General features: G+C 43.7%; 1 protein-coding gene across 3 annotated transcripts in view; it reads right to left on the bottom strand.

The window, feature by feature from the left end:
- Positions 1–16,586, bottom strand: part of LOC104927641 (protein bicaudal D homolog 1) — a 51,049-nt gene that overhangs the window by 17,229 nt on the left and 17,234 nt on the right. For 2 of the 3 annotated variants that reach the window (XM_019272988.2, XM_019272991.2), the window contains exons 3-6: positions 4,475–4,687; positions 2,942–3,094; positions 1,284–1,588; positions 918–1,092 (exon numbers count right to left, since the gene is read on the bottom strand). In XM_019272988.2, the coding sequence (XP_019128533.2) occupies positions 918–1,092; positions 1,284–1,588; positions 2,942–3,094; positions 4,475–4,687 (846 nt within the window). Of the gene's footprint in view, positions 1–917; positions 1,117–1,283; positions 1,589–2,941; positions 3,095–4,474; positions 4,688–16,586 lie in introns of all 3 variants that reach the window. The other variant, XM_027272101.1, reaches the window with a different exon arrangement.

Raw genomic sequence — 16,586 nt, 5'->3', positions numbered from 1 at the left:
TCTCACAAATTATTTTGATGAAAATTGTCAATTATTATGACAAAAGTTGGCGGACCCCCTGCAGAACCTCTAGAGGGTCATGGACCCCTGATCTAGAGCACAGCTTGTATTGTTTCCTTTAGCTTTGCAAAAGAGATAGCTTTAAAAGAAAAATAAATCAGATCTTGCTATGGAAATAAGTTCTTTACATGTGGTGGGGATGCACTGCAGTTCAGATTATGAGGATTAATAACACCATATATGGCATTGAATAGCACCCTGTGGTTATGGTGGTGGTCTGCAACTAAATTAGCAAAGAAAGAGAGTTTGAGTACTGCATGTCAGGATGAAATTGCAGACATTTCCAAGAATAGTTCAACAGTCCTTCCTTCTAAGAAGATCAATATCACTTTTATGTCAGTGCGTTAAACAAGATATGTGTTACTCAGCGAGCTTTACACATGTTGCTAAGTGTATTTTTGAACTCTGGACAGACATCTGCTTCTCCTACTTCCAGTCTTGTCTCTCTGAATCAAGCCCTGGATGTCTAAGAACTTTCTTCAGCTTCACAAGCATTGTTCAATCATCTCATCTTTGCAGCTACATTCAGGGTTGAGCCAAAAATGCTGCACCTTCCTTGCAGATAAATTGCTGAATTGATGCTCCCCTATGGGTCCTGACCGCATCACTGTTGTGCCAATAATGACGTTAAAGCACGCCCTCTCGTGTAATATTGCTTAATTCTGTTCTGCTGACAGTCAGGACAGAAAATCCTCATGTGGGGTATTTTTAACAACATTTTGTCATTTAGTTTGAGCAACTAAAATTGGTGATTACACTACCTGTTATGTACTGCCATCTTCTAGTTAAATGTAATAATTTCATAACTTCAGGTAAATCATATGTACATGATTTAGCTGATCAGAGAGCAGACTCACCGTCATCAGCTGCTGTTTGAGCTTCTGGATTTCTGTCATGTTCATCTCACTGAAGAGGTCTGATGTTGCTGTCACCTCAGTTTTCCGACCTGGCCCTCGGTACTCTCCATTAGCCCTGGACACAGACCCTGCAGCTGTGCCTACTCCAGATATACCCTGAAGGTGGCCGTTACATCTGACAGACAGTACAGTGTAGCATCTTTAAAATCCAAGACATGGCAAGTATAGAAAATTAGACAGAGAGATTTATAACCAGCACAATGAACAGAGTAAAAGAGCCCAAACTAACACTCACAAATATAATTAAACCATTAGAAAAGCAGAACATATGGAAATAAAATGGAATTGAATGTGTGTAACATCCACCTCATTGGCTCTTCTGCGTTTGGAGAGAGCAGAGTGGTTGGGGTGGCATTGCCACTGGGCGGGGCGGAGGTGAACGTCAGGTGGGCACTGCCGGTGTAAGCCACATCACACATGCTGAGGTGGTGAACCAGCTCTCTGCGCAGGTGGTTCTTCTGCTCACGCTCACTTTTCAGAGACTCCAGCGCCTCCTCCAGTTGGCCGTCTGAGATGTCCTTCAAACGCAGCGCATCTTGTAACTGGCTGTTCAGGAGCTCTGTCTCCTCCTCCAGGACCTTGATCTCATGCTTCAGGCCTTCATACTCCACCTAAAACAGAGAGAGAGAGAATTTTAAAAACATTCTACGTACTTGTACTGTAATTAAACACAATTATACAGTCACAACACAATTGGGTCCATTCTATTCCGATGTGACATCACAATTACACACATCCTATTTCGCTGTGACATAGCAATTACATGCATTCCATTCCACTATGGCATTGGCATGGCTATTTGGCACTGACCCACTGAATTATACGAGGTTAGACAATTATACGCAATATATCTGCAGTGACGTCAAAAATATCATGTTGTATTACACTGTGACATTTCTATTATATGCATTCTTTTCAGCTGTGACATCATAATTATATGCTTTCTCTTCTGCTCTGACATCACAATTACATGCATTCTATTCCAGCGTTAAAAACAAATATATGCTTTCTCTTCCATTGTGACATCACAATCACACGCATTCTGTTCCTCTGTGACATGAAAGATAATCATGTTCTTTTCTGCTGTGACATCTCAATGATATGCTTTCTCCTCTGCTGAAACATCACAGTTGGATGCATTCTATTCTGCTGTGACATCACAATTCTATACATTCTATTCCACTATGACATCCCATCACACACATTCCATTGTGCTCTGACATAACAATGATACATGTTCTATTCCACATTGTTGTGGAGAAATTGCTGAAGTCAAAGGTCAATGGTGAGGTCAGGAGGGAAGAAAGTGTTCAGGAGCCTCTGATGTCTTATGCTGTATTATTTATTGACGCTTGGCCAAGGAGAACTAGAGACACTCTCAAAGTACACCTGAAGTGCTTGAGTCGGTCTTGCATTCTGATGAACTCATGCTGGTGGTCACACTTTAAACCCTCATAGATGACGCTACAAATACTTTACGCCCAAAATAGTCAAAGGGAATGCATTTACCCATGTTCGTGTTCACCTTCAACACATTCTAGTCTGGAGACACTGTTGTCTGTTCATGCTAATGGAACGTCAACAATTAGCTACCTATTATGTCTAGGAATGCAGCAACAGGCCTCTTCGACCCTGGCCACCACAGAGTTGAGATATGGTGGCACCCAGTTAAAGACAAACAATTAATACTGCCGAGGACCACAAGGCTCACACGTGACTTCGTGTAACCCAAAAAGAGAAAATTCCATAACACATGTGACATCACAAATGAATATGTTATATTTCACTGTGACATAATTGTTTGTGGCTGTGACATGGCATTTGGAAACATGTAATAATGTACGCATTTGGGTCAGAGATAACAATCTGCAGTTTAAACTCAGTCAGACCAGTGTAACTTTCTGTAACACTCTGTCCTGCACTTCTGGAATGTCCATGCATGCACGAGTGTGACTCATCTGTACCTGGTTCTGTCTGAGTGTTGACACCAGTTTCTGCAGGGAGATGTTCTCCTCCTCCAGCTCTGTATAGTCCTGGAGAAGCCGTGACTCTCGAAACTTGTACTCCCTGATCTCCTCCCGCATCCGGCTGCGCTGTAGCTCCAACATCTCGTTACTCTGCTGAGACAATTTAGAGAAATAGAGATATAATAATAGAAATAAACCAAGAAGATGACTGGAATTAGCATTGGAAATCACTGGCTTTTACACGACATAATTGTTAAGAGAGAGTGACAAAGAAAGTAAAAAAACGTGGTGGACTAAAACTCTGATAAAACTCTTTCCTGTTTGTTTCTCTCAAATCATGTTGACAGATTTGTGCCTCCTGTTAGGACCTGCCATGTGGCTGAACAAAGAGAGGCCAACATGCAATAGAAAAAACGCATTATACCTCCTTGAGTTCCTGTGGAGCGGCCGTGACGTTGTCAAAAGTATAAGATTCAGACTCGTTTTTTCTAAGAAAGAGATAAATCATTCCCACATCTCTCTTTCCCTTACCGTTTTCCTCCGCTGCCACACGGGGATCACCACTGGTGAAGCGGTATAACGGCCCTGTCATCATTTGGGCCTGAGGAAAACTCTGCCAGACTAATCAGATGGATGCCAAGAGGCTTGTGTCTGGGCATGGACAATAATAATTTTACTTGTGTTTGGGACATTATGAGTTTGTGTTATACTGCTGTATGAGTGTGAGATGAAGCTTTCCCTGTGCCTCAGTCACTGTGTGGTGGCAGCTGCTCTGCTTTCAGCACTCCCCCAGTGAGGGAGTGAGTCTCTTGTTAGATTATTACAACGACGAGATCGGTCTGTGTTTTATTATTTGAGGTAAATAATAAATCTGAGTTTCGGTCCGAAAAGACCTGTTTTGTTGTGTTGGTCTCGATGACCATGGCATGAAGAACAGTGCACTGAACTTCATTCAAAAAAGATAAGTAGATAGTTCAGCAGATATCTGGTTTATTGGGTTGTTCTGTGTGACCATATTTAATGAGATGGATGTCTTGGGTGGTCGCCTCTAAATCCACACACAAACACACATCTGTTACATGCCTGTGTGAGTTGTATTATTAATGTGTGTTGCTAAAGTTAAGTGAGCTTTATTATATTCTTGAGTCCAGTTGCCTGAGATTATTTGTGCATATTGTAATAACAGCTGGTTTCGATGGTCAGTGCTCCTATTCACTTCCTCACAGCTCGCTTAGTAAATGCAAATAGCAAATATTAGCATTTCCCAAGTGAACACCTTTTTGAGACTGTTTTGGTTATTGGTTCCTGATTCCAGGCTGGTGTCCTTTTATTTTTATTTATTAATAATTTATTGATATTAATAAATATCTTTGTTTTAGTAATAACCAAACCTGCCCTAGATGCCCAAGTCAAGATAACCCTTCCACCTGACAGGTGTGGCAGAGCTGACACAGAGCTGATTCTCTAAATGTTTTTGAATGTGTTGTACATGATATGACACGATATCATTTCTGCTGCAGTGCACTGTACCTCTCTGAGCTCCTGCAGCAGTGTGCTCAGGTGTTCGTTGTCCGCCTGAGCGTTGGAGGCGGTGGCCCGACTGTGCTTCAGCTCTGACTGGAGCTCCAGGAGGCGGCCCATATAGTAGGCCTCCTTGGTGGCAGACTCCTGCAGCAGCGTTTCCTCGTTGGTCTCCCCATCTTCTGCCACCTTACGCTGGGTTGAGTAGGCCTGGCCGAATGCCTTTAACAGAAAGGAGATGAGAGGAGGAGTCATCTAGACATGACACGAGACGAACTGTTTAATATTTCTGTTACATCTTATGAAGAGTAAGATCTACACCTGCTCTAGATGCAAGTGACCTAAGGTAACTCTATGATTCAGCACTATCTATTTAAATCCATGTGAATAAATTCAATTTATTTAGATGGAATATTCAGTGCTCTGTTCAAATATGATAATCCGTTTTTTTTTTCAGTCCTAATGGGGAAATGATAGGAAAATGAATGTTAGTCACGTGTTTAGAATAGCACACTGAAATCAGTAGCTCAGTAGTGCTGACGATCAGGATGCACAGCTTAAAGCCTGCTGATGACGCCGACTTCTGATATGACTATCAAAATACATGCAGTGTAATCACTGTTTGTTTGCTCAATATGCATTTCAATAAACATGTTGATTTAGGAATTATTCTTAATGTCACTCTCACAAGCCATTCGGTTAAAGGTGTTTAGGATTTGGAAGCGTCTCTCCTCCATCTATGTTAAAAAAACAGTGTTACAGAATGATTGTCCAGACTGTGTAACAACCTGAAAAAGCTGATTGTTAGTGAGGATGCAGCTCTGTTAGAGTGACTCCACCGAGCCGTGACACTGAGGTCCAACATGTAAAAAAGAGGTGAGTCAGCTTGGGCGGCCTCATGATCACTGAGCTGTTCCACACAAACAGCTCCAATGAGCACTGGAGAGAGAGAGAGAGAGAGAGAGATATCGAACTGAAAATCAATGAGAACGCCCAAGCAAGGCTGAACTTAAAGTGCAGAGAGGGGTAGGAAATGAAAACGTGGGAAACTTTCTCCTTTAAATCCCTCACTCTTCTTTTATGTGTTGGCTCGGAGAAGAGTCCAGTCAATGTGTGATTTTGCTTATAGGCATGACTGCAGCGTTTTCCCTAAAGGCGCAGAGTGTAAGTACAGTTTAAGAGAGTCCCCTGGGACCAGCACAGCCTGCACCGTCCTTCAGATCGCACACATGTTGGGCTGCATTTACTCAAGAGATTAATGAACCTTCACTGAAAACACAAACAACAGCACTGTATGATTTTTACGCCGACACAACATAGTGTGTTCCCCTACAAATTGTGTTCATATGCAACCAGAGAGGAAGCAGTTTGATGGGTCTGAAGGATGGTTCCTCACTGGAATCGAGGGTCTAAGGACAGAGGGTGTCACTCCCTGTACAGATTGTAAAGCCCTCTGAGGCAAATGTACTTTGTGACTTTGGGCTGTACAAATAAAATTGATTTGATTTGATTTGATTTGATTTGATGGTGAATAGGTGTGTACGGGTACATTCAGACAGGATGCGGCGCTGTGGCGAAAAAGACATCAGGCTCAGTCCAGGAAAACCTCCACAGACAGCCTAAAATGTCTCTCAAACTGAGACCGTCCAGGTGGATTCATGGACTAAACTCTGATACTCCACCTCTTATGTTCTGGTTTTGTTTATTTCATGAACCAGCTTCTCAATCTGTGTCTGCAAAATAGTGACACAAAGAAATTTAATTTGGTTTGTGGCTGTTGGGTCTAATATCTACTAACGTGCCAAGTCGTGAATCTATGATGGTCTACAGCAGGGGTGTGCACACTTCTTTTAAAGAGGGACAGATTTGACAATGGGGTCAATACTAACATTTAAAAAATGAAAAAATTAAGAATAAAAGTTACATACAAATGCACTGTTCTGTAACAATTACATTTTCATTGTCACAGTTTTTTTTTATGACAATGTCAGCAAATCTAAGCCAATCAGGTGTGAACAAATCTAAAAACCAGTTCTGCCTTTCTTTCACATGTGGAGTCAGATAACAGAATAAATTATATGGAATACATTAAACTTACATGAAGCTGATACAAATCTAAACCTTGTGTTCATTTTAAACATGACTTATTATGAGTAATGCAAAGTCTGTTAACATTTAAGTTTAAAACACATTACTCTGAGAAAGTCAGATTTTTTATCTACAGACATATAACACCAGCAGTTATGTTCTTAGAAGTGTTCCACAAACTAAATCTTCAGAATGTCACTACATGCTGCACAACAAGGAGCACGATGACAGCAGGCGACGACAGGACGACACACTTTCATTTGTCTTTCTGTCCTGTTGTCTTTCAAGCTGTCATGGCAGCTCCAGACTGTCAGCATACATCACAATTTGTATTCCTCATCTCAGCTGTGAGGGGAAAAAGATGTCATCCGACAGCACCATCAGCATCCAGCTAAAAAACATTTTGAAAGCACAGCAGGCGGCAGAGGAACACATCAGGGACATGATATTGATCTTACCCATGAACTCCTGCTATAACATCCCACAGCTAATAAACGCCAGAGAGGAGTCAGTGGATAAGTATGACATGTGCAGCGCGGCCATCTGTTCACGGCCACTGCTCTGCCATATACGCCATTACTTCGACACGGCACACACAGAGAAACAATATGTACATGCCAACATGCGGCACACCCATTCAATAAACACAGCAATAACCTCAGGCTGCAATGTGAACACATCACATCAGAGTGAAATATGACTGACACATCAGTGTGGAAGAGAAACTGATCCTGGTACCAGACTGAATTATTATGCAGGTGAAATGTCCTCACATCAAACCAGAGACAGACATAAAACACACCACATCATCTCCTGAGAGATTGTACCTTAATTTAGACTGGAGAAGGACAAGGTACATGAAACAGTACGCTGATTCATATCTCTGACCGGACCAAACCAGACTCCAACAAATCCACAGGAGAGTTCAAAGAGTGAGTGGACAACCAGGAGGGAGAACATTCACATTAAGGCCTGACAGCAGAGAGCATCTTTTAACAGAGACAGAACAATCACAGAAAACACAATGAAAATTCACAACAAAACTGTTCTGAACATTTAATAGTTTTATCCAGCTCAGAGAGGGGGTCTGCTGTTAGATTAAAGAATCCACACCAAGTGTCATTCCGTCCTCCTACAGGCAGATAAAGGCAGCGCTTCATTGCCTGGAGTGAGTCAGCACTATTGTAAGCAGAGCTGCTCTCTGATTGACTGCAAACATCGTCCCTGTTGTGACGCTGAGAAAACCTAAGAAAACATTTGCATGCTATTAGAAGTCATTGGACTTGAGCCCAGACTGAGGAGGTGTGCTCTCACAGGAGACAGTCACCAGCTCTGCAGTTCTTTGATTGTGCACTGAGGCCAGTCTGGATCATCGGGACAGATTGTTCCCGACGTCTGAAGGCGAAGAGACTCACAGATAGACAGAGATTTCTCCGAACATAAAGGATTAGTTTCTGCCTAAATGACTTGAACGTGAACGTTGTGACATCTGCGGTGAATCACTTCTACATTGTGCCACCATCTTTAAAAACAGGGCTGCGTTTTGTTTTGTGACGGGTCATTATAGAACTTTTAGTCTAACAAAACACAGACGTATCATGATTGAGAGTGACAGTTTGGTTTACAGCTTCGTTGTACCAATAGGAGATTAGATTTTGGAAACATGGGAGCCTCCAGCCCTGATGAGGATACAGATCCTTTTTAGCTGCATTAGCTGCCAGTCGGTCTTCTGGAATAGAACTTGAATGGATACTGACTTGAATTTCATCATCAAATCAAGATTAGATTTTGTACTATGACCAAATAAAACTAATCACAAGCCTAAACTAAGACTGAGCCTGGACTTTGAATTAGCAAATCTAATGCTAAAAGCAAAGGACGAACAAGTCAACTTAGAGAAGAGGTTGGGTTGAAACACAGGACCAATAGTCAACGCTGACATTTAACATGGTTTCTTCTTTCTTACGACGTGGTTGCCCAGCATAGGAGCACTGGCTGGTTGCTTGGGTGTTGTAGGGGACATTTGAGCTATTAAGTCTGTCCCTGCATGAGTAAAAGGGCCATGTTTATCTCATCTGTTAGACAGTTGGAGGTGTTTAATCTGGCCAGTAGCGATATGTTTATCTGCCGCTTGGCTCCACTGTCGCTCTGAGACCGGTGTCCTACTTAGCTGACACAGTGCCTTACTGCCAACTCTGACTTCATCCTGTCTGAGACTGAAAGACACAAGGACGAGGGCGAAACAGAAACAGAGAGAGAGAGAGGACGGGAACAGAAGCACAACGGTGTCCTACTAGCCCACTGTGACAGGACACACTGGCCCTGCAGGACAGAAATGAGCGATGATAGTGATAAAAGGGATTCATCTTTTTCATTCACGTACACCCACAAGAAACACAATTCATTTTTCCATCTCCCAAACCTTTATCTATTCCACCTCCCTCGATCACTCTCATTCCTCTCAGCCTGTCTCTCCTGTGTCTTCGGTCGGCTGCTCTGTCAGCATACTAATGCACCCGGACTGAAGGTTTTCTCATAAAACTGTCCCTGGCTGAGTGGCGCTGTGGGAATGGCTAAGACATCAAAGTGGGTTTACGGTGCCGCATGGCTGAGAGTCCAGGGTTTAAAACAGAAAATTCACCATGTGTGAAAAGTGATGCTGTGAAATCTGCACAGGTATTTAGCTTCCACATTTGACAGATGCAAAAGACATACTGCCATGCTCAAGCTTAGAAAACAATCTTTATGGAGACTAACATTTAATCATCTGTTGGAGATTATGTTTGCTTCACATAAACTTCATTTGTTCAAACAGAACAGACTGGTGTGTCACGCAGCTCTTCATTTGAATTGAATCTGTGTAATTTGAGTCAGCACAGACACAGTCTGACCCAGAGTCAGACAAAGGTAGCTTTAGTTCATTGGTATTTCTTCCAAATCTTCCCAATTATGTCGTTCACATTCTCGCTCTCTCAGCATTCCTTCCAGCTAAACGGTGTTATCAACCTGCAGACAGACTCTACATGACATCCAGCCAGCTGAGTACAATTTACATCTTATGTAGGCGTTTGTGTCATATTCTCATCCAGAGTGACTTTAAATGAGTCATGAATTAATATCACCTATCCTCAAAAAATACCCTAAAAATACTGTATTGTGTCCTGTTGTCGGGAAACGATTTAAACATGTGAAATAAGCATGTCACAGCATTGGGTTTATATTCCCTCGTAACAAATGCATTTTCAATCTCTAGAGTGCAGCTTTGTGCTGGACTGAAATCACTGAGCATGCTCAGTTCCACGTTTACACTGATATCTCCTTTGACAAGCAGCAGGCTGGACAAGTATCAAAAACAAGTTTAAGTCCTTCAATGAAGTTATAAGTCAAAACTGCATTGCAAGCCTTTTTTTTTTTAATTAATTTATTTTATTTTATCTTTTTTAAGTTGAGTCTGTGACAAACTTTTACAACGTAACAGCTAAAAATGATGAAATGGGACGCTGTAAACTCTGACAGAGCACTGATGGAATCACTTGATTAGCGGCTGTATAAAACCATAACTGTTTGCAGTATTTCATTCACTTGTGATACAAAGCAATGCAGCTTAGCCACATGTTCATAGACTACATAGCCCTGGATAACTATTAGTTACTCTCCTTAAAAGTCAGACCTGTCTTGCCCTGTCTGCGTGTGCCTGACACAGAGGCGGAACGGCAGCGGAACGGTCCTTTGCCCGGCGCCAACTCACACCGGACGCGGATCAGCCGCGGAAACTTCCGCCCCCTTCAAAATAAAACACAATACTCAGTTCATGTAGCTTTTTACAACTTCACATCAGTAACAAAAAACAGTTTTAGTCTCTGTAGCTAATTTCCCCGTTCAGACAACTGTACTGAGGGTGAATTTATATACAACTCACCTGTTTAAATAGCCGCTTTGATTGACAGGTTATAGGTGGCTTGTTTGGGCAACCAGCTTGCCTTAGCTCCACCCATGATCCACCTCTTTGACCACTTTTGGATTAGCCGGGAGGCGACGGAGACAGGACTGCCAAGACAGAGACGAGCAGAGCCCCCACACTGACTTTGACAATATCTTTTCAGAAACCTGGTCATGAGACTACGTCTTGTTTTATACAGTCTATGAAAAGATGCTGTCTAATAGCATAGATCAAAAGTCTCTGTTCAGTGTCAGAGCTCTTTTTGTTTTACTGTACATGCTTAGACAGTGTTACTACTGTAGGGACGACACAGGTAAATCAAGTGTCTTTTTAGTATTTCTTTGTGAACTCGTTGAGTAAAATGTTATCAGCACAGATAGTAAGATGGGAGGGATAGCAGGAAATCACACACCTCAGCTCTTCCTGGGTTCAAACAGATTCTAGATTCTTCTACAGAATGAAATCTCCAGTGCTGTCTGGTTGCTACAGTCTCATGATGCCTTTCCCTTCTGTTCATTCCTCTTCCTCTTGGTTCTCCTTCCCTCTTGGCTGCTGCCTGTGTCTGTCTTTGTCTCTTGGTCCCACATTTACGAGGACACTGCTCTCCCATGGCTGCAGGGTTTATATTGATCCAAGCGTCTTGGAGCTGTTCATGCAGATAACAACTAATGTGGTGAGAGAGACAGAGAGAGAATGGACACAAAGATCCTCTCTAACAAATGAAGGCTATAATTCAGCTCACATCCTTCAGGCACTCACTGAGAAATCTCATCACACAGGCTTTAGTTTGATCATTTAGAAACAGTTAGCACTATGCAGGATGCAACAACGAATCTAAAGAGAAATGCAAGAGAGTAGCAGGGTTGTGTATATTGGCACATTGACGCTCTGGAGCTGGTCCAGGTACAGCAAGAAGCATAGTGACTTTCAAAGGTCATGTTGTAGTTTTGTTACTTTGGGGTGCTGTTGTCAGAACTGTGGACAAAGTCTGAAACTTTAAACAGTCGCTCCATGTCATTTAACTTAAGGACTTATGATCCAAAAACAGATGTCTGAGTGTACGGCAAACCCCTGCAGCCACACAAATACGTGAATTATAATTTGGGTTTTATATCATGTATTTGTCGGTCCATAACAGGCTTTTATGGAACCCTCATAGGTTCTGTCTATACTGAGAGTCGGAGAATTCAGCCTCATTGGAATTTTGTGTGGAAGACTCGCCTCAGTGTCTCACACAGGTACCTTTTAGTGTACTACTAGTCTACTCCAAGGTAACCTATCCATGTCAGGTGACAGAGTGCAGGGAGGTTGGTTTGGTGGATCACGGGTCAAACAAACACAGGACTCCAGCCAGAAGAGAAGGGGTTGTTTCCTGTGTGAAAACAATTGGCTTATTTGAAAGCTGAGTTATGACGTGAGTTATTATTTTCCTTTTACTAGCCCTAACCAGGTCATTTGGTGCCATAAATAAACTGTGATTGTTTCACAGCGCTAACCGTGCATTAAAAAGGTGTCTCATACAGACACTAAATGGAACCATGTTAGACTTAGTTAGACTGTTAGACTTCCTTTTATTGTCATTCAAGTATGCACACGTGTATACAGAACGAAATTCGTTGCATTGCTCAGCGCAGTATTTAAGTATATACAATTTTTTAATAAATAAAAATAAAATAAAATAATATAAATATAAAAAAAAAAAAAAAAAAAAAAAAAAAAAATATATAATAATATATATATATAATATATATATATATAAAATAGGAATAGTAATAGTGTACAGCACATTTACAGATCTACAGTAGTGCAAGGTAGGTGGTGGGAGAGGGTATAATGTCCTTATTAAAAGTTTACAGTTCAGCTGTCTGATGGCCTGGGGTACAAAGCTGTTACAGAACCCCTGGTGGTCCTGCACCGAATGCTGCGGAACCTCTTTCCAGAGGCCAGCAGGGAGAACAGTCCATGATGGGGATGTGAGGAGTCCCTGCTGATGTTTACGGCTCGGGCCATGCAGCGCTTCTGTGCAACATCCTGGATGGAGGGGAGAGAACTCCCAATGATGTTCTCCGCTGTCCTCACCACTCTCCTCACATTCTTCCAGTCAGAGGCACTACAGACTCCACACCACACAGAGATGCAGTTGGTCAGGATGCTCTCTATGGTGCTTCTGTAGAATGTAGTGAGGATGGGTGGGGGCAGGTGGGCTCTCCTCATCTTACGCAGGAATACATGCGCTGCTGTGCCTTTTTGACCAGTGACGCAGGGTTCATAGACCAGGTAAGGTTCTGGTGATGCACCCCCAGGAACTTTGTGCTGCTGACCACCTTCACAGCCCCCGTTGTTGATGAGAATGGAGCGTGGCTGGGCTGGTACTCCTGAAGTCGACAATGATCTCTTTGGTTTTGTCCACATTCAGGATCAGGCTGTTGTCCCTGCACCAGCTCACCAACTGCTCCACCTCCTCTCTGTAGGCCAGGTCATTGTCGTCCCTAATGAGGCCCACCACTGTTGTGTCGTCTGCAAACTTCACAATGTGATTGGAGGCAGACCTGGGGGCGCAGTCATGTGTCATCAGAGTGAACAGCAGGGGGTCAGGACACAGCCCTGAGGGGAGCCTGTGCTGAGGGAGGATGACACTGGAGGTGTTCTGTCCGACCCGCACTGACTGCGGTCTGTCAGTGAGGAAGTCTAGCAGCGCAGTTCACAGGGGGGTGCTGAAGCCCAGGAGTCCCAGTTTGTTTACCAGATGTTGCGGAATGATGGTATTAAACGCTGAACTGAAGTCCAGGAACAACAGCCGCACATGAGTGTTCTTCTCCTCCAGGTGTGCAAGGCTCAGGTGTAGAGCGGAGGAGATGGCGTCCTCAGTAGAGCGGTTTGACCGGTAGGCAAACTGGAAGGGGTCGAGCTTGGGAGAGAGTCTGGAGATGATGTGCTCCTTTACCAGCCTCTCAAAGCACTTCATCATGATCGGAGTCAGTGCAACAGGCCGGTAGTCGTTAAGTGATGTGATTTGAGGTTCTTTGGCACTGGGATGAGGGGTGGCAGTCTTGAAACATGATGGTACTGTGGCTTGATCCAGCGAGGTGTTAAAAATGTCTGTTAGAACACAAGCCAGCTGATCTGCACATTCTCTGAGCACCCGCCCAGGTATGTTATCGGGGCCTGGGGCCTTCCGTGTGTTGACCCTCCTCAGAGTCTTTCCACATCAGCTGTGTCAAGATGGAGTGCCTTTTCATCCTGGTGGGGAACAGCCTTCTCTGCAGGAGTGCTATTTAGTGCCCAAACCTCCCAAAAAGTGGTTTAGATTGTTAGGAAGTCGCGTCCAGCTTCCCGCTGGAAGGGGGGCTATCTTGTAGTTAGTGATAGCCCGTATGCCTTTCCACATATTCCTGGTGTTGGTGGCGTCATGGAAAAAGTCCTGGATTTTTTGACTGTGAGCACGCTTTGCTAGTCTAATGGCACGGTTCAAGTTGGCTCTCGCTGTCCTCAGCATCTCTTCGTCGCCCAGCTTGAAGGCGAGTTCCTTGCCTCAGCATTTTGCGTACTTCATCAGTCATCCAGGGTTTTTGGTTGGCTCGGGTGCTGATGGTCTTCCTGAGCTGACGTCCTCTGTGCATTTGTTTATGTAGGCTGACACAGACATGGCATACTCATCTATGTTGGTATGATCATTGTAGGTGGCTGCTGTCTAAACATGTCCCAGTCGTGCACTCAAAACAGTCCTGTAGTGCCTCCATAGCCCCCCAGGCCACACTCTCACCTGCCCACTGTAGGTTTTCTCTGATAGCAGGGGCTTGTATGCAGGAATTAGCATGACAGAAAGGTGGTCTGAAGAGCCGAGGTGGGGGCGGGGGGCTGCTCTGAATGCATTTTTGATGTTGGTGTAGGCCATGTCCAATGTGTTCTTCCTCTGGTTGCAAAATCCACATGCTGGTGGAAATGTGGGAGAACTGTTTTCATGTTGGCCGGTTAAAATCCCCAGCAACAATGAAATGTCCTCGGTGTAAGCAGACTGCAACTCACTGATAGTCCGGTAGAGAACACCCATAGCCTCCTTTGTGTTAGCGCTGGGGGGCACGTACACAGCAGTGATGACAACAGAGGCGAACTCTCTGGGCAGGTAGAAAGGTCTGCACTTTACAGTCAAAAACTCGATGTCCGGTGAGCAATGAACTTGAGACAGTCTAAGCATTTTTACACCAGTTGTTGTTGATGTAAATACACAAACCACCCCTCTGGTTTTACCGCTGAGTTCGCAGCTCCTGTCGGCACGAAAATAGCAAGCCCCTCAATGCTAACAACGTTGTCCAGGATTGATGAGTTTAGCCATGTCTCTGTCAGGATTATGACGCAGCAGTTCCTCATCTCACGTTTTGATGTTAGTTCCAACTGCAGATGATCTAATTTGTTGTCCAGGGAGCGAACATTGGAGAGGAAGATGGATGGGAGCGGCGTTTTGAAGGGGTTAGCTTTTAGCTTAGCTGTTAGTCCACCCCGACAACCGCGCTTCCGCCTCCGGTCACACCGCCTTCGCTTGCTCCTCTGTCGGCTTGTGCTACTAGACGAGTCCTCTGCTCCGTAGGCCGCTGGGTCTTGCCGCCTTAGCACTTTGAGGCTACGTAAACACTCCCGAGTAGTTTGTGTCTACGAACCCTAAGTGACTGTTTGATCGTAATTCCAGCAGATGCTGGCGATCGTACACTAATTTGCTGTCATTGATGACTATTTTTGATGTCGTGGGCGGAATATTTAAATCAAAATAACCGTAACTGTCGCGAGCCGATGCAGCCGCAGCCGTGCAGGGCGCCGCCATCTTGAAAAACCGGTGCATCGAATGGGTGTGACAAAGCAGTGATAGTATTTAGTGACTGTGGATTGAGGATGTGTTAACTGTAACTACTTGAAATCTACAAGTATATCAAACAGAATAAATCATCGGCTATCAAATAAAGAAAGTAAAAAGATATTGTCTAAAAAAAAAACATACTTTCAAATTAATGTTTAAATAAACAAGGCAAGGGCTTTAAATAATGTGTGTGTGTGTGTGTGTGTGTGTGTGTGTTTCTCTTGCACTATTGCAGTATAATTAGCAGTGAACTGACCTTGATGTAACAATACTGGCAGCCTGTCTGTGTATAGTCACCCACCAGGGGTCAGACACACAAACAAACAATGCAGATACTCTGGCATCAACACAGTGAAAGCTGCCAGGCACGATATTATTTAGCATGTGCTGACTATCGATGTGGCAGACTGATGGGAGGGAGCTTTACAGCAGACTGCAGGACAAAACACCTGCACAACTGTTCAACAACAGTGGGGAACACCCTGGACAAGTTGGTGGTTTCATCATGTGATAAATGTTCTTATGTCCGAAACAAGCTCTCATGTACATTTATAAAAATGATCACACGTTCCGTTCCTATCAAAGCATCATCTTTTCACTGACTGGCAGATGTATAAACGATTTCTAACACAGGACCACAGATCACTTATATAAGTCCTCTTATCACGTACATGTTCATTAGTCTGTTGTCACCTGAAAATAAGAGTAGTTACGTTTTGTCACCATAGAAGGAGACGTTTATATCCACAGAGTGCAGGTCCTGAGAGTCCTGAGCCGCCATGTTGAACCACATGTTTCTACAGCAGTCCAGGAAAGACAAATTAAGCACTGGCTCTAGTGTTTTTTGCATGTTTTGTAACTATAGTAGTTTCTCCTTCATGTTTGGAAGGAAAGGGTGAGGTGAGGGGCTGCAATCAGCCCTTAAGCTAACATTACCAGAACGCGGAACGGAAGCGGAACGGTACTTTGCCCGGCGTCAACTCACACCGGACGCGGAGCGAGCCGGCCGTATTCACGCGAGATCACGCGAGAATCCTGGACGTACCCGAGACCCCGCGATAAACAGTGTATAAAGAAAACAACAACAACAAACAGCTGATTTGCTTCCCGACGTGGAGGAGATTAATAAAAAGCATCTGTTGTGTCATAAATGATTGTGTGTTGTTCCACTTCAACAATTAGTCTCTTGTTGAGACCTTTGATCGATCTTTGATCACCTGGTGCCACCGGTCAGGACGTCACGT

Source organism: Larimichthys crocea, chromosome XX (assembly GCF_000972845.2).
Source record: "Larimichthys crocea isolate SSNF chromosome XX, L_crocea_2.0, whole genome shotgun sequence".
Lineage (NCBI taxonomy): Eukaryota > Metazoa > Chordata > Actinopteri > Sciaenidae > Larimichthys > Larimichthys crocea.
Note: the sequence above shows the minus strand (reverse complement) of the source record. Positions and strands in the feature narration are given on the sequence as shown.